Genomic DNA, 27,370 nt, shown 5'->3' with positions numbered 1-27,370 from the left:
TTTACATTGGGTTCAGGGTACGTGTAGGACGAAGAAGGAACGAGAAACGGAGCAAGTGCTGTCGTCGTGACAACCATCATTTGCCGTGCCTGGTAACCTTCAAGGGCATTCGGAAACCTAGCAATAAGGGAATTAGTTGCAAAGAATCTTGAGTGCTATTACAGTAAAAGGTCGTTAATTCGAACTCGAAGGGGACCATAAAATTGTTCGAATTAAACGGAGTTCGAATTAGCGGGCGGGCGCTATAGAATGAATGGACATCGCGCCATACTGCGCGGGCAAGCCACCTCTAGACTCGTTATCGCAAACTAGGCGCTACTAGACGTCTATTGCGCACTCCATATGACCGTAGGCCCAGACCAGCGACCGCGGCACAAAGAAAACTTGCAACGGTATGCGCCGGAGCACTGACACCGGCGGCGCGGCGGGCGGAGGCGAAATAAGCTGTCGCAGCAGCGTAGCGCGCCCGCTACGCTGTGTTTTTTAAAGACGATAGTCTTTCTTGGGGTATACTTAAACCCGGAAATTTTGGTCTGTCTGTATGTCTGTCTGTCTGTCCGACTGTCTGTCTGTAACTCGATTCAGCCACCCGGCCAAAGTAAAATGTAAACGTCTAAGCCCGGTTTATATGTTCATACTTGTCAACTTTGCTGAACAAGAACAAGACATTACGCAAATATAAGACAGGAAATTAGTACATAAGGAATATTTACAGTGTTCCTTTATTTAAAAAATTCCTGGATGCTTGGTTTTTCGATATCAAATAATATTCTACATCTACTGCAGAAAACCGCCGCCTGCTGTTGCCCGCGCCACCTCCTGGCGGCATATGAGAAATCACGCTGCAACAGCAACGAAAGGTTCCACTAGCTAAGTTTCACGCTTGGAACCACGGCAACGTGGTTCTATAAAACTTGAAGTCGGCCGCCTCGATTCATGCGCGTCTCCGCCGCACTGCAGCGCTGGCATCGAGGAACCCCGGATGTAGCAGTGGAAAGCGGTAAATTCAAATCGCCTTGAGCAAACCTTCAGTGTGTTTACCTTGGGATGAGCGCGACGGAACAGGAACAGCATGAGAGGTGAGCAGGAAAGCAAAGGGGGCATTTCCTTGGCAAATGTCTACAAAGTCTATCGTCTTTTGGTGACATTTTCAACGAAAGGAGCAGATACGCGGCCATTTTTTTCTGTTTCGTTCTTTTGCATCTCTAGCAAATTTGGTTTGGTCTAAGTTTGCAACACGTTGTAATCACTCTGGGCCGACTTCTTCTGCGAGAAGCGATAGAAAATCAGGGGATCCCAGTTCGAATTAACCGTTCTGGATACCGACGCGTTCGAATTATCGGGAGTTTTCCCCCACTGAAATATACAGGGCTGTGCCGGGACCAGGGCATCAGTTCGAATTAACTGTAAGTTCGAATTAACCGAGTCCTAATTACGATCTTTTACTGTATTGATAATCGGTTTATAGTGCATATTTACTGAATGGTGGCATTCCCGCAGCTTCGCTGGTCATTTGCTTCTGCAGAACAGAATAGTGCACAGAAAAACGGAATAGCTCAGTAATATGTACGGATTTATTGGACTTCCCTGTACTATCCATGAGATTCATTGGTGTTTTGAAGAGCTCAGGAGGTCGTTCTGGTCTGTTAACGATTAAATACCTGCAGTTGAGATGTTTCTTCGAGGCGCAGTTTGGTCTTCAAACAGCAGTTATCTGTATGGTGCCTCTTTCACCAGAGCCCGCTGTTACCCCTTGAAAAGCTCGGCTAAGGGCGGAAAACTACTACAAAAACCCTCGCCGACGGTATTAACAGCTTTGCAGTCGACAAAAGCGCCTCGGTCCAAATTATTGCAAATTATTGCGGGAAATTATTGCCGCAGTTGAAAGCTTGGGCGTCACTCTAAGAATGCTGAGCTCATTTCGAAGGTCCAGGACAGATCCGCCGCCTTCCCCATATATGACCGGTTGCTGATACAGCCATTCCTTTCTGACATAATTCCTGCATTCCCTGTGCTGAAAGAACTGCCGAAGGTTCTGAGCCCCAAACATTCTGATATACCAGATGGAATTAGATCATGAAGCGTCCCGAAGTACAAGCACGCTCCCCTAACTTCAGTGAACGTTGGGCGTTGTTTTTTTCGCACAGAATTATCGATTGAAAGGAGACAACTTCAAGCCGCAAATCATTGAGATGGGCCTGTTGTCATGGCTTTTGAGCCCTTCTTTTGTTGTCAATCACCCTGAATTTTATGTAAACCTATTAAAACATGAACTCTTGTGTGCCTTATTTTCACGAAGAAGAAATCACTTTCGCACAGCACAAGCCTTGTCCTCTGTTTTTACTGCAAGTAAAAAATGTGTCGTAAAATACGCTGCTGAAGTAAATAGTAAATGAGCCGATATGTGCCTAAACGACAGTATTTGGTGCCTATATTTGCCTGATTGTCGCTTTTCAGTACCTATTATTGGCGCCTAAAGCCTTGCTTTTTTGTGCCTAACGTTCCGGTCTCTACTGGTGTAACTTAACAACATTGCGTCGTGAGTCAAGCAGAATGATAACACGATTTTTGCATATTGTATATATGCTTTGCTCCTATCAATACGGATGAATTTCGTTTGAGGGTAAGGATAATTCGACTAACTGGTCGTATTGGTACATAATTCAAAATTAGCGCAAAAAAAAAAAAAAAAACCAGACAAGGACAGAGAGAGGACGACGAGGACTGCGCTGACTTCGGTATAAAACATAATGCCCAGAATGCCCACACTAAACTTTTTTCATCCTTAACTCATTTCCAAAAGTGGGGAAAAGTTTACGGTGATTACACCCCTTTTTTGTTGTCCCATAACCCTAAATTGCACATTCTCTGGGTATGCACGCGTGTGTTAGAGACATGTACAGTCATGGACAAATGAAATGCGAACACGAAATATGAATCGGAGCAGGCAAAATTGAAAAAAAAAAATACTGTTTGTGGATTTCCAACAATTGCACGCTATTGGTATATTTGGTAATCCACGTTTCCAAACATTGTTACTGTAATTGAGCCATGCGTCCATTCGACTTGCATGGAAAGAAATCGCGCTATTTGTGTGTTCTGTTCATATTTTTGTTATTGCGTTTCATTTGTACATGACTGTACTGCGGCATACAGGAGGGATTCTAGCGTGCTAATTACAGAAGTAGCACTTATGTGACTAGAAAAGCACGTTTTCGTTGCGCTAGCAAGCTTAATTGTCTAATCGTTAAAGCAGTTGTAACTGGAGCAAGAAAAAGACGCAGAAGAACCAGCGGAAAGGACGCAGGACACGAGAAGAAGGAACACAAACACGTCGGAGGGGTGCTTGTGTTCCTTTTTCTTCGTGCCTTCGTCATTTGGTTCTTTTTATGCGCACGCAGAGGAAAAGAGCGGTGGTAATATTGGGATGACACAGTCGCACCACTGGACACATTCTGCCCAACCCTATATGATGAAGATGGTTCCACCTCATGACTGTACATAAAATGAGGGCGCTACCTTCCCCTTGAACAGGTTCCTTGAACCTTACCTGTGCGGTGTATCAGAGAATAGAAGTCAACAGCAGCTGTGAAGGTTGGTCGCCCACGGCAATGCGGCACTAAACAGGAGCGGGAGGGGCGGAACGCGTCAAAGAGACCCAGACCAGTGCATGCGTGGCATTGCCCGCCACGAAGCAAACCGAGAGCGGAGCACCTGAGACCGCGGGAAGGGAGAACCAGGAGGGGCGACAGAGGAGGAGCTGAAGCTACTGCGCGCTGCACTGTGAGAGCAGACGTGAAACAACTGCGATTGTACGGCGCTGTCCCCACAGATGTTACGAAATTGCAAGCATGCACCACGTACAAGACGAATGAAACTCGACGATGGCGGTACACACAGTACCGGCATATCCGTTCGACAATTCAGCACTAACGCTTTCGAATTCACTACACCACAGGGAGTGCTTAGGTCTCCTAGAAGTCTTGCTTTTTTCCACGCTCTGTCGTTTGGTACGTCGGCAAGGGTGTGGACATGAACTGTTCGGCAGCTACGCAAAGAATGTGTTTTAATACCGTGGACATTTGTAGGCCTTGTCAGCTCGTCTTTGCGAAGGCTCCGTTATGGAAGATGTGAAGAAGAATGACGAGGTCACTTGCAACGCGTAGAGAGTTCACTCTTAGGCAGTTCAAGGCCACTCTAAGGTCATCTGCTCGAATTGTGTTCGGGGTACAGGCCATATTCACAAGCCGGGTGCTTATGGGACCCCTTATGTATAGTACTCAGCAAAACGCTAAAATAAAGGCTCAGTGTCATCATTCCACAAGCATACAAGAAAACTACTGGACTGCAACCGAAAACATCACTAAGGGATTAATTTAGCCCACACTACACAGCAGATGGGAGAAGATCCAAGCGGCACACCACACCTTGAACGTTTGCGCCTAACCGCAATGGGAGGAGCTAGAGCCTAAAGGCTGGAATATACAACACCGCGAATGCAAGATCACAAGGAACGGGTTCCCTTCAACAAGCCATCATGGTAGACCGCCCGATACTCCCAAAATGCATCCAGTGCGCAAGGCTGGACGCATATATCCAGAGTACGACCCATGCATAACAAATACGGCGATAACCCCACAACAAGATATTACCCGTCCTCTTACGGGGACCAACCAGCCCACATTGTATGCGTCACTAACGCAGCATAAGAAACGACCACCATCTCCATCCGCACCATATCAACAGAAGCCACCGAAGAAACTGCCGTTGCTCCAGCCATCACGGAAGCAACAGATGCCACCACAATTCCTGAGGATTCCTATAGGCGACATGCAGCAACTACCGACGAGCTCGCACCAGAAAGACGGCTTTTCACTCCCCCAGGAAGATTCTGATACTTCAAACACAGTTCGCCTGGGTACCCAGTCAGGAATTCATCGAGGATAATGAAGCGGCTTGCGCCAATGCCCGCGCGCTTATACACCGGGCCCTTACCCGAGAGGGACAACCACTGCTTGTGGCTCCCAAGACAGAACTGGTTGTCACGTATGCTGACATATTCAGTCACCACGATCAAGACAGGCGGAAATGCCCGACTCCTCATCCCAAGTTATCAAGGGCCGAAGGCGTTACTTTTCGAAGACTACCGATACCTCCATAGCTTCTTTACTTCATGTGATTTACTTGACCCCATTATCCTCTATCTGCAATACCTGTCCTACACGCCAAGCACATTGTGCCACCAGAGTCCCAGCGGACCCCAGACCTTGCCCCAGTACCCCCTATTCCAACGAGAAGAGGGTGGACAGCCCGCTGAGTCCAGACCTTGGAATCCAGCGGGAACTGGTGGCGTGGTCCTGGACTGGCAGCCAAGCACAGGCCATCCCGGTCCACACACCGGGCGGCTGCACAAAAGCTCGATCAATCAAGATTTATTAATCGTCATCATCCTGGTTTTTGCTTACGTTGTTTGTACACCACGTGAGGCAGTCATATACAAGTGTCGTCCTTCAATAAAAGCCAACTTTCTCTGTCGGTGAGGATGAATGATCGTGGGTGGAGTGAAAGAAAAAATCCCGGGCCATCTCCACTAACGTGAAACCTGGGGAGGTGCGAAGCATGCAGTTTATAAGTGCATCCTTGGCGCCTTGGCGTTTTTGCTAACGGAAATGAAACCGTTGGGGGGTATGATGTATACAGCTTTGCTGTAAAAGTCTCGCGTCTTTGAAACACAACGCGTTCTAGCGCGAGGCGTAAACGAGTATGCCCGTGTTTTTTTAGTACGCGTTACGAAGCGTTGTAGCGCGAGGCGTAAACGAGTGTCCTGGTGTTTTAATACCATGACTACATGAGACGGTGGTTACGACGACGACATTAGACGCCGACAGCCCGAGCTCTTAATAAAGTTCGTTTCAAACTGTGCGTCGTGTCGTGTGTACTATTCTGTTCGGCTTGGTCAATATTTCCCTGCCAAGACGAACAGAATAATACCGTGACCGTGAGGTCTTAATCCTCGTCCGTGTCTGTTCTACGTGTCCACCAAGATCCCTCTGTGTAAGTGAAAGCAGCTGTGTAACCCCAAGAGCTGGGCGTCGAACTCGATTTTGAGGGCATCAATACTCGCGGAAGACGTATGGCAGAGTTGCGAAGCGTGAGCCTCATCACACCACGTGATTGTCATGGCGTTGCTGCGTCGATGTAAGCACGTTCATGAAGGATGTGGCGTTGCTTTGGCTACGACGGCCGCGGCCAGGCCCCGTCGCGAGGTGGTCGGGATGCCAGCGTTGTTTTCTGGAGGGACCAAAACCCCAAATTTGTGTTTTAACAGGTTTAAGTCGGAAATGTGGTCACGGACGTTCTTCGGGAGCTGCTCAGTTGGATCCGTGGTTGGAGGGCAGCCCGCAGCTGATATGCATGACGGCGACTAGTGACTCTAACGGCGACCATGGCATCTGTGACACGCATGGGGGTGGTCATGGCTTCCTACACGCAGCAGATGAGGTGCATGCTGTAGCGCGGCGGCCTCTTGCTGACCGGGGATGAACCATTGGCAATAGCCAGCCTCATGACATTTTTTGGGGAGAATACATCTGGACACACTATGGAAAATTTTGTGATAGTAGAATTAGCGAAAACAGCATCACGCTGATACCAGCCCCACCGCAGTAGCCGAGGGGTGTACGACCAAGCTTATTCGATGCTGAAATCACAGATGGTCAGGACGCCAACCCCAAAACGCAAGAGTATATGATTACAGAAAATGGCTGTAACTTGTTTTATTAAAATTTTCTCAACAAAAATTCTACGATAATTGGCCGCTAAGACGACTCTATCATTAAGCCGAGTTTCATTTACCTGTCGTAATTGGTTCAGAGTAAAGTTGTAAACGTTACAGAATTCCCGTCTGCAGTCAGTACGTGGACTTGCGGACAGTCTTATGTTTCTCTGTAAACCTTAGCCCTTCCAAGTTTCATTAAGGCTACCGTTACCAAATGGCGAGAAAAATAAATACGTTTCCATTTTCTAACCATGAGTGGGATGTGTAATTTATACAGCTTCGCTGGCCATCCACCTTTACAGAGTTCAATTAATGGTTTTTAATTGTTTTAGAATGCGTACCAAGTGTCTCTATATCTTTTGTGTGCAATACCAGCTAGCTTGGTGGTGATTTCTGTAAGCTAAGAGACAAATTACTCGACGTTATGTGAGAGCTGTATACGTGTACACGTCACTGATTTCTAACACTTCACCCACGCAAAAAAAAAAAAAAAACATGGCTAACTCATGGAGCCATGAGCCTACACTAAGAAATCATCACAGAGTGTTTTCACCACAACATTCCAGTTAGCGTGACCAAAAGTGCGAATTTAGCGAAGGACGAGGCCCAGCACGCATGATCTGAGGAAAAAATGGTATCTGTGCATTTGAGCTGATGTCCCTGCGCAATTAAATTCGATTCAGTTGTGAAATTCGCACATTCGGTCACTGATTCGTCGTCAGGCTTCCTCGTTGTGGTGAAGCCCGCCTGCAGCGATTTCTCGGAGAGTGCTGTGCGTGCGTGCATCGGACGGCGCAGTGCTTGCGTAACAGTAGCGCGTCTTCTGGGAAACTGCGCGCAGGGGGTGCACCCTTGGGGAGGGAAAAGGCTGCCGCGGACGATGCAAGGCCGTAAATAACGCGGGATCGCGTGGCATCCTTGCGCAAGCCGGCCGTCCATAAACGATGGGCGTACGGCCGCCGTACGACATCCCATGACTTATCTTGTTTTCGTGACCCATGCGTTTCGTGGACCTGTGCTGACAGAAAATAATGAATCGGTCGGGCGCGCGCGGAACTGAAACAAATACTTTAGTTTTGTTTTTCTCGATTGGAAAATGACGTGCCCCGCTTTTTAGCTTCCACAAGTGCCTCCCATCGGGTCGCGTCTGAGCGCTGTTTTCCTTCTTGCATTCAAGTAAACGTGTCGTCGGGCTTTTCTCGTGGCACTAGATGCACGTTATGGGTCTTAATGAGCCCCTCTGCGCCTTAAACGTTGAAGCAGGTCATGAACGCACTTCAGTGGTTTCCTGTTAATATGCCAACGAATGGAAAATAAGCTTATTTATTGACATAATAAAAGAACGAGGAGTTTGACGTCAGAATTAAGCCCACAATTCCTGATTCACGGAATTCCCTCCCTCCGATGGAAAAGCGCAGGTTATGCGCGGTGGGACCGGGTTCAACGCGCGCTTTTGTTGGAATATTAGGGATATATATCCCTAATATTCCAACAAATATGGAAGGCCACGTGTCCTTCCATATTTTGGTATACTTCACTATTCGACCAATTTAGGCAGCAAAGCTCTCAAGGGGGAGTGAGAAATTTTTCTAAGGAAAAATTGACATCTGTCAGGAATGCAGCCATACGGATACAAAGGAAATCATCCTCCGAAAGCTTCGCAGCTGAATAAAAATTCGCGCATGCTGTGGCGCTCGTCAACTTGTCCTTAACAGAAACTTGCTTTATTTTTGGAGCTTCCACTGATTTGGTCGTCTAACCGTTGTTGTCGGTCATTTCGCTCGCGCACTACAAACGGCTAGTCTTACTGATTCGCTTAGTTGGTAGAGCTACTGCTCTATAGTGGCGCAGCCCACCTTCCCCGAGTTCTAGCACCGAACCAGGATTTTTTTTTTTCAATGCGAAGCTTTCTGGAAAAGCTCTAAAGCTTTTTTTGAAGTCGTACGGCTCATTTCAAATGCGTACGCCCACTTTTATTTTGCAGACTTTCGTGCAGTCTGGATAATATAATAATAAATGTCGGAGCACCGGATGCATGCAAGCCGGTCGACGTCCTCTCGGTGCACACTGGATGTAGTGGTTCCTTCTCGTAACTGCGCTCCTAGTTGCGCGACATTTGACTCAGCTGTCACCGTGCGGCGGTTAGCTGCTAAAAAAAAAAAAAAGCGAGAGTGCTCCACATCGTACACTTGCAAGACGCCGCGGGGGCCACTGATCCTGGTTGGCGCGGAACCGCCGGGTTGGCCTCCAAGCGTCAGCGGTGAGGCCTTCACCTTCGCACCGCCGGCGTCCTTGGGGGGCAGAAAACGTGATTCGCAATTCCAACCGATAATCCCGCTTGTTGCGTAAAGGCACGCTGCGCGCACCATGCGAGTACGGGCCATGAATGCCGTCTTCAAAACAAGCCGCGCACTGGCCGGGCCGTTAGATCGTCGCCAGCACGGCACCGACCCTGCCAGGATATGGATAAAGCAAGCAGTTGCCACGAGCATAACGATGGCTTCGGCGCGCGTCTTCGAGGAGCAGCGGAAAAGGTGGGCTCTCCGTCGGCTCCGCGATGAAATGTCGTTACAGCTGACATGACTACGGAATATATCAACATTTACGGTGTGGTGTAATGATCGTTCACTGCGATCTGCAGAGGGACCCAGTAAATGGGTGAACCACGCGAATGAGATCTGAAAGGCGTGACTCGCATGCGGATTTGCCCGCAAAAAAAAAAAAAAAAAAAAAAAAAAAAGACGCAAGTTGTCGCGCTGGCGCAATATTTCTGGAAGTGCGACCTAGGTGCGACTTGCCAGCCCATTTTTTTTTTTTCCTTTTCGAATAGTCGTTGTACTTCATATTTCCCTCAGTGACTCAGTAACTGCATGGATGAAGCATGCAATAGGATCTGAAAGGCGTGACTCGCATGAAAATTTCAAAGTCCCCCTCACACAAAAATGATGTGTGCATGTCGGCGCGCAGGGGTAATGTTTTCTGGAGCACCGTGGAGGTGCTGCCGGCGGGTATTTTGCTTTTTCAATATATCTGTTGACACTACGTAATACTAGTTTTACCACTGCTGTAATAATTACGTGATATCATAGCTGCTCCCACTCCGCGGGGCAGCCGAGTGCGTCCGGGAACAGACATATAGTATTAGTAGAAATTAAGAAGAAGAAATGGACGTGGGCAGGGCATGTAATGCGAAGGCAAGATAACCGTTGGTCATTAAGGGTAACAGAGTGGATCCCTAGAGAAGGCAAGCGTGGCGGGGGGTGGCAGAAAGTTAGGTGGGCAGATGAGATCAAGACGTTTGCGAAGGCAAATTGGTCGCAGTTAGCACAGGACCGGGATAATTGAGATCCATGGGAAAGGCCTTTGCCCTGCAGTGGGCGTAGATATGATGATAATTTTTTATTTATTTATTTAAAATACTTTACAGGCCCGGGGGCATTGAGTAAGAGGGGTTACATGAAAATTACAGAATGTTCAAGCAGCCAACACTCGGCAGTAAAGATTGTAAAGAACTAAAGACTTCAGTACACACATGGCAAAATCAGAGAAAAACAAGAGAAAAAAAAAACGGATAATTACATTGCAGGGAAATAACGCAAAAAGTACTACAATGTTCAGAGCACACAAACCTCATCAAATGAAAGGTACATATCTCGCAATAACATTTGACGATAGAAAATGCGAAAAAAGAATCAACATATTTGCAACAGATAGCGTGCACATGACACGCACAAAAAAAAAAAAAAAAGCTGAAGGCAACGGAAAAAAACCGCACCACTTCAAACACCTAGCCCAGTGAAGGAAAACGAGATGATGTCTAATTTTATGTGCTGCTCTGCAAGTGCTCGTGTAAAAGATAACGAAATTTTTCCTGATTATTTTCAGCAGCAATGCTATCAGGAAGGCTATTCCATAAGCGAATGGCCACAGGAAGCGCAGAAAAGTTAAACGCATGTGATGATGATTATGACGACGATGATGATGATGATAGCTGCACTATGATATAAGGGAGCCTTATTGAAGGGCTGCAAATTAAGTAAACCACCGATAAGAATCTATCATTTGCCTGGGTCTCCTATTTGCTAAGACATGTTGGTTTTTAGTCTCCTTAAAAAAATAACAAAACAGACAACACAACCGCTGCTGCCTACCATCTAACGAGCACCCTCATGTACAGCAGCGCATCGGCTTGTCCACTGAAGCACCGCGGCGGGTGCCCGGTTACACTTAAAAATTCCGAGCACGGTGTGTGAGGGAGGAGACAGGGTGTGGGGTATACTCGGGTACGAGTTAATAACGGCAATAGCTCATGCAGTATCATCACTCCGACGAAGCGACAGCACCAGATATCAGCGCGGGCACGTGTTTTGAAAGGAGATTGCACTTAATGCGTGACATCGTCTGCTTTTTATCACGTAGTTTGTTATCGCCGCTGCAGTAGTTTATTAGCAGATTAATTTGGAAAAGGCTCTGAAACGACTCGCGTCATGCTCAAAATACTCGCAGTAAGGCGCGCTTTGCATGCGCCGCGCGGAGTAACAGCCGGCTGCGGTGATGAGGCGCACGTGGCAACTTCCCTTGTCGTGCTTAAGTTGTCAAACCCGAGCATAGATATATATCTGCGTAAGAGATTGGCACGGGTCTATTCTCACAAGCTGCTGGAACAGCTGCGCATGTATGTGCGCCAATATAAGCAATTTCACGATTGCATTTCTCAACGCAGAGGTATAAACTTGTTTTATGGCATTTACATATATTGCAGTTTTCTGCGCCTTACTAAACAACTTGAAAGCAAACTAAGGTCGGCTCAGCGGGACACGGAAAGAAGAATGGTAGGATTAGCGTTCAGGGACAGGAAACGAGCTTCTTAGATCAGAGAACGAAATAGGGTAGAAGATATCATTGTAAAGAAAAAGAAATGGACTTGGGCTGGCCTCGAATATATTAGGCGAAATGACAATCAGTGGACTACCAGGGTGACACAGTGGACACCGAGATGCGGGTCTAGAATATGGAGAAGGCCGATTACTTGATGGAGGGACGAAGTACGGAATTTCTCGGGCAAGGGATGGACTCGAGTGGCGCGAGGCAGGAGCGGTTGGAGGCCCTCGGTAGAGGCCCTCGTCATCCTAGAACAGTCAATGGTCGGTCTCTGTAATGTTCATGAGAACAGCTAGTGCAGCAAAGGTCCACGTGATGGAGCTCCAGGGCATGCCGCAGCGCCTAACAATAAAATTGCATGCACTAAACGATAAAGCTCGTGCCTAGGGGCAAGGATAAATGTTCAAAAGTTACGAAAAGTGCCTTTCAGTTATCTAATACGACAATGACAATGATGGTATTGGGCAGGAATAATTGTCACGACTGGCATATGACTCATTTTTAATCTTATATAACATAAGAAGAAGAAGAAGAAGAAAACTTTATTTTTGCAAGGATCCCCTAGTCCGGAGCTCCCGTGATAGCCGACAGGGCCACGTGGTTTAAAATTAGCCACCCCCAGCTTTCTCTCGCTTGGCCTCGTCGTACTTCTTGCATCATTTACGTCCCCTCCAGGACAGCACAGGGCTACCTGTAAGAAGGCTCCACTCCCACAAGACTCTGCTGAAGAACGAAAATTTTTTCTCTCTCTCTCTCCTGTCGGCACAGATGTAGTGGTGCTCTTACGCAATCCGTTCGCAGCTCGATCACCGGCTGCATTTGATGGGTGCGAAAGGCAGGAATGTCTGGCCGGATAAGAGGAGCCCACGTTTCGCCCTTATCTTCGCGCGCATGCTGGATAAGAGCTTCCCTGCCTGTTTGCCATGCCTTAATCCGTTCTCTGATAACCATGTTAATTTTTGTAGCCGTATAAATGTTCTTTCCTTCCAAAAATAAACAGTTGTTAGCCAGGGCCCGTGTTTGTCGCCTCTGCTCGTAGTCCCGTCCCTGCGCTGTTCAACTTCATGCAATGAACCAACTAGCCCAGTTACAAACCCTCCTACTGGACCAGTGTGTTTCTTTCGTTCACATTTCGGCAGTATGATGCAGTGGTAAAACCGGGGCACTTGCTAAAAACTACGAAAGCATTCAGAGACCCCGTATTGTGCATTGGGAGGTTGCCCCCATCCCCAAGCTCCTTATGAAAAACACTAAGGCTCAGTGCGTGCTTACGGGTTGTCGAGCATCATCTTTGCGTTGAAACGCGAACAATGTATACGCCACTAATCCACTGATAAAGGATCCAGTGATAAAGGCACATTTCTTCACACTGTTGATAATCCATCTGAAAGCTCGGCACATTGCGGTAGCTTCCCCTAACTAAATGTACCACGTTGTTGCCCAGTGTTTCGTGGACGCAATCTCCGGAACAATCAACTTTCCATTGCCTTCTGCTGTGGGTCTCTTGACTGCTGGTGCCACCCTGCCCACCATTCACTTTTGCCCCTGGCCTTCGCCACCTCATCATGCATTCATGCTTGTGCGAGATCTATAAGAACGTAGGGTGCCTGAATGCACGCGCTCTCCGCGGCAAAGAGCGCGTGCATCCAGGCTCCCTATGAGAACCTAAAGTCACTGGAACTAGAAAGTTCCAGTGACTGTACCCGCCAACCTCAGCGTAAAGCACGCTAGCCGCTATACTAAAACCCTTCATTTTTGCTTGGCTATAGGTTGGCGAAAGCGCGCACCCGGCTCCGCTTTCTCCTCTAAAAAAGAACGTTCTCTCTCTCTCCCGGCTATCGCCCACAAAAAGCTTCCGCAACAGCTATCTTAAATTTCGGCGCGCTCTCAATTCCCGCTGGGTGCGACGCGTTCAATAGCGGCGCTCTAACCATAGCAGTGCAAATCCACCAAATTAGAAAAAAAAATGGCTTTCACTGAATATAAAACAGAAATCGAATTTGCAGTAGTCATAAACAAACAGTAACAGCTAGAATATGGGGATATACAAAAAAAAATCGCAAAAGAGTCATATGCTAGAATTTTTTAAACTTGTTTAACTGTGCTATTGCCAAAGAAATCAAAACTAGTCAATCGCAAAAAAAACACGCACCATCAACACAACATCGCTTAGGAATGCACTCACGGGTTCTGTAGTGTACACGTATAAGGTGACCAGGGATTTGCGACGCGACCGGCAATATTTTGAATCCTGATGCATGGTGCCACCAAAAGAGAAGCCAGGCCGGTGAAATGTTCTCGTTATCACCGAGAGTTCGGCGATCAATAATTATTCGCTTTACATAATACCGTCAATGCCTAGTGGTGACTGACATCGTATATACGAGAGAACGTTTTCTTAAACTGATGCATTGGCGAATTCAGAGGGATCTGAAATATAGCTAACCCGCATCAGCGATTTTCCTGACACAGATTCCCCCAAGCTTAAACTTCACTACAAAATAGAATCGACTTTTTAACAGATATATCTAGAAACAAATGTGAAAAAGTGTGTTTGTGGGATGCCGACTAACGGAAAGCAGTTGTATCAAAGAAGTGGTGATCCCAGAGAGAGAGAGAGAGAGAGAGAGAGAGAGAGAGAGAGAGAGAGAGAGAGAGAGAGAGAGGGGGGGGGGGAGGGAGGGACAAGGGCAGGAATTCAGTAAGAAAACACATTCGCAAGCTAACGTAAATGAATGAATATAACCTATAGTTCTAAATTTTCCACTTGGTTCACTGACTGCCCGGAAATGACTCTTATCTCAAGTGCAATTACTTCCCAACAATTGTAGGAAGCTCCCAGTACACCGCAGCCTTTATATGCATAATAGCGGTCTCCAACTGAACAGAACAAAGGTGGCTTCTTGAATCGTGATGGGAGTCCCTATTCCCAAACTGGCAACCTCAACCGAGTGCTGTTATAGAATTGCACCTCACGCACGCACGCACGCACACACGCACGCACGCACGCACGCACGCACAGAGACGGACGTGTAGACAGACAGACAGAGAGAGAGAGAGAGAGAGAGAGAGAGAGAGAGAGAAAAAAAGGGTTTGGGGCTTTGCTGTTCCACCTGCCCAGCGGAGGGACAAAAATACATGTCCTTCCAAGAAGGCTCCAACGCCTATTCACGGTCCTCTTCGGCGAACTTTACGCGCTCGTTGGGCGGATTATTGAGAGCCGGGAAGCATCCACAATGATGCGCGCAGCTTGTGAAATGAACAATAATATTTTACCCACAAGCATTCCTTCCAGACGCATTGCCGTTGCGTGGCTTGGCCCACGAAATATGCGGCCATCCTTCACAAAGACGACCGCCTTGCTGTTCGAGCGGTTGCATTGACAAAGAGCCGAATGTTTGCCCAGTGTGGCTTCGGACTTCCCCTTTTTCTCGGAGCTTGCATGGGGGCCCTGCAGCATGCAGGTCTTTATAAACAGGCACCGCTTGCAGAACTGCGGGTTGCGCCGAGAACGCCTCGTCGGAGTAAACGTATACGGGGCGATGTGCTGACAGCTGCAGGACAGTTGCGACAATCGCCCCTGAGAAAGAAAGAGAATAAGAAGGGGGGAAGTAGAGGGAGAAGGAGACTTTATCTGTTAGGGTCGTGGAATACAAATTCACTCAACACGGCTGAGCCTCCTCACGCAGGCCTGACCGTAGAAGTCTTCGCCGTGAGACGTCAGCTGTAAGCATCCCCTCGGGTCTATCGGAAAAAAATCGGAACCCACCCACTGGTGCGTGAAGAAAACCTCGAGAGACAAGAACAAGGTGACTCTTTGCACTTGACGCGCATTGTACGTGTAGTATCTTGGTAAATCCTGGAAGTTGCTTCTGCAGAAAGAAAAAAAAATCCTAAAAGGTCTCTCTTCAGCATTACAAAGCACGTAGTTAAGTTCGAAAGCGTGCACGGGTGAAGACTATAGTGCGAGTCCGAGGTCCTCCTCCGCACCTGCTAACCTCCTTTTTACGTTTCACGTTTTAGGCTTCAAATTTCACGACCACAAATGGACAGCTATAGACGGCTTCGCTGTTTGTAAACAAACATGAATGCGCCGAACGGTTCGCCCCAGAAGACTTCCGGTGCGGCACATCCGGTAATGGTTTCTAAAGGGCCAGACACATGTCCGTCTTTGCAGCCGGTTTTCGGCTCCGGTAAACGTTCCGGAAACCGCTCCCCACCGCCGTTTGGTGGAATTGGACACACATGGTGCGCGGGCGCCGTCGACGCGTCGGGTCGCTCAGCTCCGCCCCGTTCCGTCGTGCGTGCATGCAGCCTTTGGCAGCCCGCACAGGGCCGCATTGACGCTCGACGGAGTTCGCCTGGGTGCCCCGCGATGCTCGTGATTTCCTCTCGTAGGAGATTCTTGCTTTAAGTAATTGGGGCCAATTATATCCATTAATAGCGTAAATGGATATAATTGGCCAAGCGGAGTTTTGAGAAAAAAATGTACTACAAAAATAGAAAAAATAAATAATCACAACAGTGAAATTACTAAAAATATGTGATGATTGTTGGGGTTTAACGCGCCGACGCAACGCAGGCGATGAGGCGCGCCGTAGTGGAGGGCTCCGGATTAATTTTGACCACCTGGGGATCTTTATCGTGCGCCGAAATGTCGTACACACGGGCGTTTTTGCTTTTCGCCTCCATCAGAAAAGCGGCCGCCGCGGCCGGGAATCGAACCCGCGACCTACTACTAAAAATGTCATACATCTGCTCGAAAACGAAGACGTAACTTTAAAAAGTCGACAAAAGAACGTTGAAATTACGAAAAAAAAATTGCGGAGACGAGCCAGTCATGTAACGCACTGCAGTTCCACAACAATGCATAACTGGCGGAAGTAATGCATTTAATCGTTGTAATAGCGTAATGAAGGCAAATGGTAAAACACATTAATACCCCCCCCCCCCCCCCAAATACACAATATAACCATTTCGCAAAAATGAGGACGAAATTTAAAAAATGCTTCTTATACATGTCCTCTGTAAAACGAAGACTCAACTAAAAAAGCCCGGAAAAGAACGAGAACACGACTAAATAATCGCGCAAACGGACGAAACCAGCACTACGCCTGTCATCTGCGGAAAAACACACTATTGGTCAAGTGCTTAATCACTATAATGGTGTAATTTAGATCATTGGCGAAAAGAAACAAAATAAAAATCAAAATAAAATACCCCCACGTATTAGGCTACTCATAGCCAAATCTGTCTCTAAAAAACTCAATGAATACTAGCGGCGTAAGAATGCTACGCATTATTGACAATTATGTGGATTTGTGCAAATGCTTCTCTCATTCAATGTGGCAAGAATATGGTTTCGATGGTTGTTCTTTTCACATGAACTTTAATAAAACCACCGAATCAACCACGATAAAGGCAGCCTTCGCTGACTACACGGAGAAAAAAAACACTGCAATGCCGACACTTCTCAAGAGATGTTGCTCTTAATTTTACTTTATGCAGCGTGGTCTTTTGCAGTTACAAGGCAAGCGTAAGCGATACGCAGCTGTTTTCTGGTCCCATACATTTGGTTCTGCTCGTACCAGGGATATTAGCAGATCGTTTTCGGCGATGCGGGCCGCCCTTGAGCTGCTCATGGCTGCGGCGCAGGAGAAACCCACCTCGCGAAATCCAGGAGCAGACGACACACCGAACAAACGCGCGCGAAACGTCATGAATGACGCTTCCGCGCCTCGTGCTGTTATTGGCTGCCGCCCCCTGCCAGTTAATTGCCCACACGTTGGACGCGTGGCGGCGGCGGAAAATATCTAGCAGGTTTGACGCATGCGGAGACCCGGTTTTTGGTGCCAGAGGGGACCGTTCCGGCTAACGGAACGGGAAATCGCGTGCACAGACGCGTCCCTCTCCGTCCATGTGTCATGGTCGCGGCCGTCGCGGCGGTGTTTGCCTGGTGTGTTTGAGTTTGTTGCTGCATTATTTCTGGCGCATTCCTTAAGATGTGTTTACAGCGATGTCTAGCGACTACATGACTACTACTGTGACAACACTATTAACAATGTCGTAATAATGAACACCACTTTTTCACATACGAAGGGGTGTGTACGGTACGCCACTTCACATAAACGGAACCTACGCTTCATCACACGTATTTTAGGCTGCATAAAATGGGCTAGTTGACACACTCAAACGTTTGGCACACAACATTATAAATCGCTTTTTACTGCGCCTGTGTCACAATGAGCAGTTTTGATAGAGATCGGCACCGATCGGAATCGGTCGCGATCTAAGGTGTTCAGTGTGACTGAGATAACAAAACGTACTCATTATGTGATGACGTCAGGTGCGGCTGAGTCACGAGAACTATGGTTTACTGGCTAGTACACTATTAATGAATCAAACTTTCGAGTTAACCCGCCTACATGTAGTCCGCGCTGACACGGAAGGGTAAATTAACTGGAGTACGACGATTTCCATTGGCGGCAACACGACAAACTACGAGTCAGTTGCTCGCACCGATGAAAACTCACTCGCAGGCGTCGCTCTCATAAATAAAAAGCAAGTGTAACGGCGCCACTGTAATTAGCAACAAAACGTGGGCAACGCGACGTATACGCTGTGCGGCGATTCATGCTGAGCGCGTTTACTTTGGTGTCCCGAGTGTTGATTCGAACAGTACACATCCCTGATAATTAAGCCTCCAACTACAAGAAACACCTTTACAATGTATTTTCGGCGTTAGCATGCAGCTTTGCTATCCAACTAAAGCGTCACCGCGGTTACTGTTATGGGTGGAACACGACTGCGTCCGACGTGCTCCTTGTAACTGGGGGCCTTAGACTAACTTCTGAGCATCGCCTCTGTGCAATTGAAGCATACATAGGGCCTTACTTCCTTTTGGTGAAGTGGGCAGAACAAATCTGCGCGCTATTTGTGGGCGTCCAGTTTACCCGCTTAATCGCTGCAAGCCAGGCGCTCCTTCTGCCTTCATCTCTCGGGAAACAGATCGTTCTGACTTCCGATAGCAAATTTGTTCCGGAACGCAGACTGCATCCCGGCACAACACAGCAGTGTCCGAGTCGCGAGCGCTGCATCGGAATAATTTTATCCGCCGAAAATACCGAAACACAAGCAGCTGCCGCCACCAACGCAGGCTGAAACCACGGTAAAACAATGTAAACAGGAAGCTTTCTAGGGCACGTTTCCGGTGAACGCACAATGTTGCCAGAGAGCGGCGAGCGCTGGCGAAACAGTGTATAGATATACGTATAGGCCAAGGACATTTCTCATTAAAATCTGACCGCATGCAGCTGTTAGGTAAATTGTGGATCTGTACTTGCTTCTCTTTAGCGCGGAAGAACTCTATGCCGGACTCGTAGCGCATACTTCGGCGTCTGACGCCTCGAAGCCTCGAAACCCCTGCATCGACGATGCTGGGTTTAGTGACTCAGTGCCGCCAATCACAGTATCGCGGTTATGTCGAAACCAGAAGCAAAGGACAGACGATGCTCAGAGTTTGACAATCCAGACGGTCATCGCAACTGTCAATGAAGCAGACTCGACAATCTTTCGAACAATCACTCAGTGCTGTAAAAACCACAGTTGTGCCGAGAAATGCAACTTCGAGGTTTGGATAGACATGGCGGTCGTCAGCAGCACGTTCGCATCTGACCAGTTGGCCTTAATTGCGCTCCCAGAGGAAAGAGATGACGAGGATTAAGATAAGGACGACGACGTTGTCGTCATTATCAAATCCTTTTGGTGGTTGTGTGCTGTCGTAGTAGCATAGGCGTACGAGGAAAAAAAACGCAGCAAACAGCGTTAATTCATTTCAGCGCCAAGCCAGTCAGCGTCAGGCAAATCAGCGTCAAGCATTCCCACAACCCTTTTAACTTCCTAGGTTCAGCGTAGTTCTTCATTGGATCATCGCGTATTAGAATTAAATATCTATTGCTACATGTACAAACCCAGAAAACGCCCTTTTTTGTCAATCTGAGCTTCAAGCAGCCAAGGTCAATTAAGCCAGCGCCTCGTACCCGCCGCGGTGGCTCAGTGGCCCTAGCGTTGCGCTGCTGACCACGAGGTCGCGGGATCAATTCCCGGCCGCGGCGGCCGCTTTTCAATCAATCAATCAATCCATCAGCGCCTCGTCCGGTTGCGCAGTGAAAGCGCCTGTACCGCTCGTTCGTTCCAAGGGAAAGAGTGCGTAGAGGAGGATGGGGAGAAAAAGTAAGGGCTTGTGCCATCGGGAGGCGATACAAGGAGGCGCCGGCTGCATCCAAGTTGACTGCGCATTCGCGCCGGCTGCGCCGAACAGCGTTTGTGTTTGGTCTTGCGGTGCAGTTATGTGCGCATTCACAGCACGCGCTCGGCTGGAACTTGGTTTATCTGGGTTCAACCAGTGCCCGACATTTTTAAAGACGATAGTATTTCTTGGGCTATTTAAATTAAAAAAAAATTGGTCTGTCTATCTGTCTGTCTGTGACTCGATTCAGTCAACCAGCCAAATTGAAACGAAGGCTGCGCAATAATCTTATATACTCACAGCCAAATCTAAACGTCTAAATCCGGGGGCAGTGTTCATACTTGTCAACATTGTTGAACAAGAACAAGACATTACGCAAATATAAGGCAGAAAATCAATACGTCAGTGATATTTGCAGTGTTCCTTTATTAAAAAATGCATGGATGCTCGGTTTTTGCGATAGTAAATGAAATTTTACATCAACGGCAGGAAACCGTCGCCTGCTCTTGCAGGCGCTACCTCCTGGAGGCATTTAAGAAATCAAACGGCAATAGCAACGAAAGGTTTCACTAGATGGGATCCACGTTCCGTTTGGAACGCTCGTGGAGTAGGGCAACGAGGTTCTATAAACGTAAAGCATTTCACGCGCGCCTCCACCGTGTACGGCCGCGCTGGCATCGAGACACCCGGCTTGGAGCAGAGGAACGCGGTAAATTTAAAATGACTTGAGCAAACCTCTAGCATGCTATCTTAGGAAGAACGAGACGGGAGAGGAACAGCATGAGAGGTAAACGGGAAGGAGAATGCAGGCGCCAGTCGACTATCGTCTTTCGACGACATTTACAAAGAAAGGAAGCAGATACGGGGCCATTTTTTTTTAGTTTCTCCTATTTCAACATTCTTTGCCGCGCCTTCCTTTCCTGATTTAGGATAGCCAGCCTACTTTTGTCTCCTTATATCTTTCGCATGGTATTACCTCTTGGTGATGTATAACATCGCCGCGGTAGCTCTTTAGCTCTTTAAATATCCCTTCACCGAAATAGACCCATTTACACGCAAAATATGTTCCTCAGATATTCCGGCTGACCTCGCCATGACAAATCTGTCAAATGCATGAAATGAGGCAAATAGGGCGCACCTTACTCTCCAACAGTACAAGCGCCAGCAAGAAGAGGGGAAGCGTCGCCTACCGGTGAAATGGTACACTCGGAGCACAACTTCCAAATTCTGAGTATGGATGTGTGTGGGAGTGTACATCCTGAACTCACTGGTCCGCTGTCTCGCATGCTCGTTTCCTCCCCGTGCTTGATCGATTGCTCGGTTGCTAGCCTGTCTGCTCGTGTCTTACTTCGCTCGGTCGCCGGAGCGGTGCAGTAGACCCAGTGACTCTCCTGCACTCCTCCCGACCTTTTGCTCACTTGCTTGTCCAAGGTCCAACTAATGCGAGGCTTGTATTTTGTAACATACTCACTTGTCACAATGCCGTCGTTGGCTGGATGCATGCGTCGCTGTAACGGTAGGCGAAACTTACCCCCTTCTTGCTGGCGCTTGTACTGTTGGCGAGTAAGGTGCGCCCTATTTGCCTCATTTCATGCATTTTACAGATCTGTTATGGCGAGGTCAGCCGGAATATTTGAGGAATATATTTTGCGTGTAAATGGGTCTATTTCGGCAAAGGAATATTCAAAGAGCTGAAGAGCTACCGCGGTGATGTTATACATCGCCAAGAGCTAATGCCATGCGAAAGATATAAGGAGACAAAAGTAGGCCGGCTATCCTAAATCAGGAAAGAAACAAATTGGCAGAAACGGAAGTGCATGCCCATGATACGCACGAACGCGAGGTACCGGGTCATGGAACATGCCCGGCACGGTAAAGCACGTGTTGCGCCGAGTGGCCGATCACCGTCTATTTGGACAGGCAGCTAGCATTCGTCTTACCCTGCCGCACAAGCCTTACGGTCCTTGCCGTTTGGAGGACACGGAACGGTAAAGAATCAGACTTCAGGTTAGATAAAGTGTAACGCTTGTGCGCGAGTTTAAGGCTATGCAAGAACACCCAAATTTTCGCTCAACGTGTCCTTCAAGAAACACACTTCCTCTGACCAGAGCTACACGGGTATACATGTTGCAGAACACGTTCACGGGGACGCCCAGTTTCTCAGTCCAAGGTCTTACGGTCGTAAGGGCGAAAGGTAAAATAAAATATCGCGACCCTCGTCTGCAGAAACTGGTTCAAATCGCACTCAGGTCGCGTACTTCCGCTTAGGCGACCAACACGGCCGAGCACTAACTGGGCGAACATGGCTGGAAGCGTTTTCGCGCGCCACTGCTCCGCATGAGGTCGCGCATTGTTACTTTCTACTCGATAAACTTGAGAGACAAGAAGTCGACCGATTACCGTCGCCGATTTAGACGTGAGTGTCGAGAGGCGGCACCCGCGGACTGCTAATGAGGCGTGGGCGAGCGGTCCTGTCGCGGCCGGTCTCCGTGCACGTCCGATCCAGGAGCTGCACGTCCTCTCGCGCATCCCCTGACCGCGCACACTCATAAAGCTCGTCCGTGCGCGCATGTGCCAGAGTTGAAGGCGGGTGTGCGGGGCTGCAGGCTTGCCAGACGATGTTTCACTTGGCGCTGCTGTTCGCGTTCGTGGCCCTGCCTTGCTCCTGGGCCAAGGTGTTCGACAAGTGCGAGCTGGCCAAGGAATTGCTCCAGGTGCACCGCTTCCCCGAGGACCAGATCCCCCAATGTGAGCTCTTCCCAAAATACTTTCCCTTCGGCGCTGTACAGAATTGTAGGGAACAATTCAGGGACTGTAGACCAGGAGCCATGGGAGCGTGCGTACTGTCTCATTTTTGTTTCAGTCCTGCAGAACTGCTTCCGAATATCCACAGCGGCGCAAGCAGAGAGAGAGGGAGCCAAATGTCGCTTCCTCAGATCGCCATTAGAAAAAAAAAGTGTACAGTAATGGGCAAACGAAATGCGAACACGGAAATAGAAACCAGGGCACGAAAAATTGAGAAATGCTGTCCGTGGAGGTCCAAAATGGTGCACTATTGGTGTATTTGGAAAGCACATTTCCCAACTTTATTACTGTAATCAAGCCAAGCATCAATTTGGCTTGAATGGAAAGAAATCGCGCTATTTGTGGGTTCTAGCTGGTTCACATTTACGTGTACGCATTTCATTTGTCCAGGACTGTACATATGTATATACAGTGCTTCAACAGAGGAGTGGAAGCGTATTTGAATGGTGACAGCCTTCACCATGGCTCCGCAATGAATCCAATGCCTGTTGGCGTGTCACTGAATTTATCACAACAAACTAGGTACTTCAGAGAACAATCAAGACGCACTTAGAAGTGGAACACGCGAGAGCGTTAGAATCATACCCGGATTACAAAATCAAACTATCGTCGCAACAATATTGTTTCAGGTGTAATATTTATTGGCTCCGCATCATTTGCCTTTTTTTGTTCCCCATTTATTTTTCCCCTAGCCATTTTTATAGCTGCCCATTTTCGCTATAAAACATACAAACGGCGAGCTAAGACATTATGTCAGCAGTAAACTGTTTAAGGGGGCTCTTGACCTCTGCTGGACCTAGTTTGAAACAACGAGACGCGTACGCAATGAAAGGAGCTATAAGCGAGTGTGATACTCTTATAGCTTTTCCTCACGCAAGCACAAGACAGGGAACCTTGTATGTTTGGCGTTGAGTCGATAAATTCGCATAAAGGTGTACGCACTAGTCTCGCAATATGTTACTGCCCAACATAACTTAAACGAGCGTTTAGTTAACACGATAAAGAGTTTGCATCGTTCTTTCTCATGCGAGAAAGAAAGAAAATTTTAAAAAATATGCAAATATTTGATTATATTTTTCAAATATTTACACTAGCTATCATCATTACCATCACGATCAAGGACACTTCGTTCCGTCGTTCAGCGGGCCGCGGTTCATTCGCGGGCCCGAGTTAACTCGGAGGTGTGAAGCTCATTCGGCTGAGTGTTCATTCGGGAGGTCCGAGTGCATCCGGCGTAAGTGCTCCTAAAATTGCACATTTCACAGACGTAAAAGACTGTGATCAACTATATTCAGTGTCCGTTTCAGGAAATTATAAAATAACTGAGAAGGACAGGGTATATACGCTCTAAAATACTGAACGACACAAAATGTACTATGTCACAAAAATTCGACGGCGCTCACATCGGTAGCGACTGCAGTTCAAGTAATAAAAAATTCAGGTAACAAAATGAAGCGCAAGCGTCATAACAAAAATAAGCCACAAAAAAACAAAGGCAATCTAATAGCAACAACAAAAAATGACGCTGTATGCTATGCGATAGCGCACGATACTTCCTATCGCGGTTCATTCGCAAGGGTACTGATTCCGGAGTCCAATGTTTAGTGTTTCCCCCCTTTGCTTGCACATGGAGTATAGGTATACATAGCCTCAAAGGCAGTATCGTGATTTTGCCTCTGTCGGTATACTCAAAACTATGCTCCCCCACCGTATTATCTGTGGGATCGCCGCGTATATCCCGTTCCTTGACAGTGACTGCGAGAATCGGGATCACTGTCCCGTTACTCGTGGGCCACTTTAGTCCCTAACGGGAGGAACAGGGTTATCTTCATGGCTACCCCTCACCTAAGCTGGCTAAGCCCATGCCACAGGAATTGGCTTAACCCTGCATGTGCGGTAAATATGTTTTGCAGTTGCAATCCCTGATCCACAGGAGGTAATTGTGCTACCTTGTAAAATACTCATTACAAGCTTATGATTTCCTGTAGGAAGGATCACTTTTGTGAGTCCATCGCTAACAGTTTTGCCTTCAAAGGGGCCATGAAGACAAAATACAAGTTGGCTTTATTGGAAAGATTTGGCGTTTCATAGAGCCCTCGGCACTTGTCCGGCAGCAAACGATGCTTTATTCATTGAGAAGTTGAACAATTCAAGCCAAAATTTCAATTCTCCCGCCACGGTGTGTTTCATGACGTCGGAAATAAGGTATTCAGGGCAGGTTTAAACCAAAGTTATTATGTTGACTAAGGCTGCCGCTCACGGCAAAAAAAATATTTTTGGTTAGCCTGCAGCTACCGTCTCCCTTCATAGTTGGCCAAACGGTATACCGCCAAAGGACCCCTCTCCGCACACCGTGTTTTTCTGACCAGACTTGTTCCTGGCTCATTGTTACGCTTGATAGTAATCGTGTCGTAAGATATTGTATATGACTCGACAGGTAGGGTCACGTAAGTGACAGTGTCGCTTATTCCAGTTGGCCAATGTCGTGTCAGACAAGCCTAAGGCGCCAGACGACTACGACGGCTGTGCAGCGTCGGATGTGCGCCGTACGCACTAGTGCTTCTATGTTCACCTGTACGTTCGTGAATTACATTGCTTATCCCAACATTCTCACTGCTATAAAAAGAATGTGTACTAAATCTAAACAACAATAGCTCGTTCTGCAAGCTTATAATTCCTGTTTAACCTGTTTAATTCCATTGTATTTTGCCGGCCTCAGCCATAATACGTCCTAGGTTCAGTGGGGATGAGTAGCTAGGGTGTCGCATGGGCATTCTCTGTTGTCCTCATTATACAGATTAGTGGAGTGAGGTCTGCGTTAAAAGTTGTGTCAGTGTTATTCTAACGAGGCAATCTTACGAATGAACAAACTTGCATTTTGTCTTCATGGCTCAATTTAGGAGATCAAAGTGTATGCTCTTTTACGGCCCAAGGATTTGTGTGTTTTTATTGATTTACTGTGGCATTTATTTCCCGTGTCCGATTTTAGTTCACTAAAGGCCTTTACATCTGACGCCCAATAAATTTCCGTTGAATGAAATGGAAGTCGGCCTTGCGGTTTGGTAATTTCTTTCAAAGCTTTAGTAGGGACCTGTTTGTTCGATATTTTCGAAGGAACGCAGAACCCTGTCTTTTGACTTGCTGTCTCTGGAATTAGCATTAGTCTGAAGAGTTTTCGTGCAGTTTAAAGCAACTCAATGTGGGTCAAGGTTTATACTGTGGGGATCGTTTCGGCGGGCCTGCGCCCCGTTAGGCAACTCTCCCCACACACTTCTCGCCCGCTGAACGAGCAACCGGCTGCAGGGACTTGGTGGCCGGAGTTGCCGAACGGGGCAGAACCTCGTCTGCCCCGAGACGCGTGGTTGTGACACCACTTCATGTGAGTAAAGAGTTCGTTCGAGAACCGCAGTAGTATGCCTCATTCCTTGGCATGTCGTAGAGAGCGCGTCCGCCATATGTATTATTAAGAACGGTTTGTTTTAGCATAAACTGCTTGAACAAATTCTGTTCAACCAGATCTCTAAGCTCAGAGCGCGTATAGCGACGTGACAGAGAAACTCGACGACAACCGCTGCCTGGTTTACGCACGGACGTCTTGCATCATTACACTGAAAAAAAAAATAACTGTAAAATAAAGGCTGACCTTCGGTAAAAGACCCGTCAATTACTCATTTACTGGGATGATGGAAAAACAGCGCAAAGACGACGGACTTACTAAAAAGAAGGGAGGCAGGACGCGCGCTCCTGTCTCCATTCTTCAGCGCGTGTCCTGTATCCCTTCTTTTTCCAAGTCCGTCGTCTTTGCGCAGTTTTTCCATCATGAACAAGTACCAACTAGCCAAATTGTCAGTCCTTCTGGAGTTCATTTGCAGGCGCCACTTGAATGCATACGGCGCCCACTAAGCGATCTTTTTACATATATTTGCAGGGGTGTGCATCGCAGAACACGAGAGCCTCTTCAACAGCAGCGCTGTCGGCCACATGAACTGGGACGGGAGTTTGGACCACGGCCTTTTTCAGGTGAACAACGCCAAATATTTTGCAATGAACCAAGTCCGGAGGAGTGGGGGATTTATTACTGCAGGCTGACGCTCACGCGTAAGCGTTTTTACTAGGTGTGCGAATATTCTAAACCTCAGTATACTGGCGAAAAGGGTTTGCTATTCGGCTGGATTCGCGGCGCAGTTCCACTCGTCAAGGTATTCGAGTGTTAGGTCGCGGGTTCGATTCCCGGCCGCGGCGGCCGCTTTTCTGGTGGAGGCCAAAAGCAAAAACGCCCGTGTGTACGAGATTTCGGCGCACGATAAAGATCCCCAGGTGGTCAAAATTAATCCGGAGCCCTCCACTACGGCGCGCCTCATCGCCTGCGTTGCGTCGGCGCGTTAAACCCCACAATCAATCAATCAAGGTATTCGAGTGTTCGAAACTTACAAATAAGAGAGCAATAGTCGGAGCCAGTGTCCTCAAGAGCGGTTATCGACGAATACCGGACGACAGGCGGAAATAATTTCGCTGTCTTCAAAATTCTTCACCTATGACGGGGTGCGCTCACGGAGTTGGTCGCGTCGATGGAGGCTCTAGACTGTGATACGCAGCGGCGTCACCCCCGGAGCTCGCTGGCTTCCGTTTCCCCGACGTATACGTTCGGGTTCCTGTTA

At 47.8% G+C, this 27,370-nt stretch overlaps 1 protein-coding gene across 1 annotated transcript in view; it reads left to right on the top strand.

Moving 5' to 3' along the window:
* The window catches only part of LOC144161128 (uncharacterized), a 55,703-nt gene that overhangs the window by 24,263 nt on the left and 4,070 nt on the right, over nucleotides 1-27,370 (top strand). Inside the window, exons 8-10 of the mRNA XM_077692091.1 lie at nucleotides 9,109-9,312; nucleotides 22,514-22,655; nucleotides 26,641-26,732. Coding sequence (XP_077548217.1) covers nucleotides 9,109-9,312; nucleotides 22,514-22,655; nucleotides 26,641-26,732 — 438 coding nt within the window. The remainder of the gene's footprint in view (nucleotides 1-9,108; nucleotides 9,313-22,513; nucleotides 22,656-26,640; nucleotides 26,733-27,370) is intronic.

The sequence above is a fragment of the Haemaphysalis longicornis genome, unplaced genomic scaffold (assembly GCF_048455015.1).
Source record: "Haemaphysalis longicornis isolate Haplotype H1 unplaced genomic scaffold, Haemaphysalis longicornis Haplotype H1 scaffold_1, whole genome shotgun sequence".
Taxonomy (NCBI): domain Eukaryota; kingdom Metazoa; phylum Arthropoda; class Arachnida; order Ixodida; family Ixodidae; genus Haemaphysalis; species Haemaphysalis longicornis.
The sequence above is the reverse complement of the archived record's forward strand: the minus strand, read 5'-3'. Positions and strand labels throughout refer to the sequence as shown.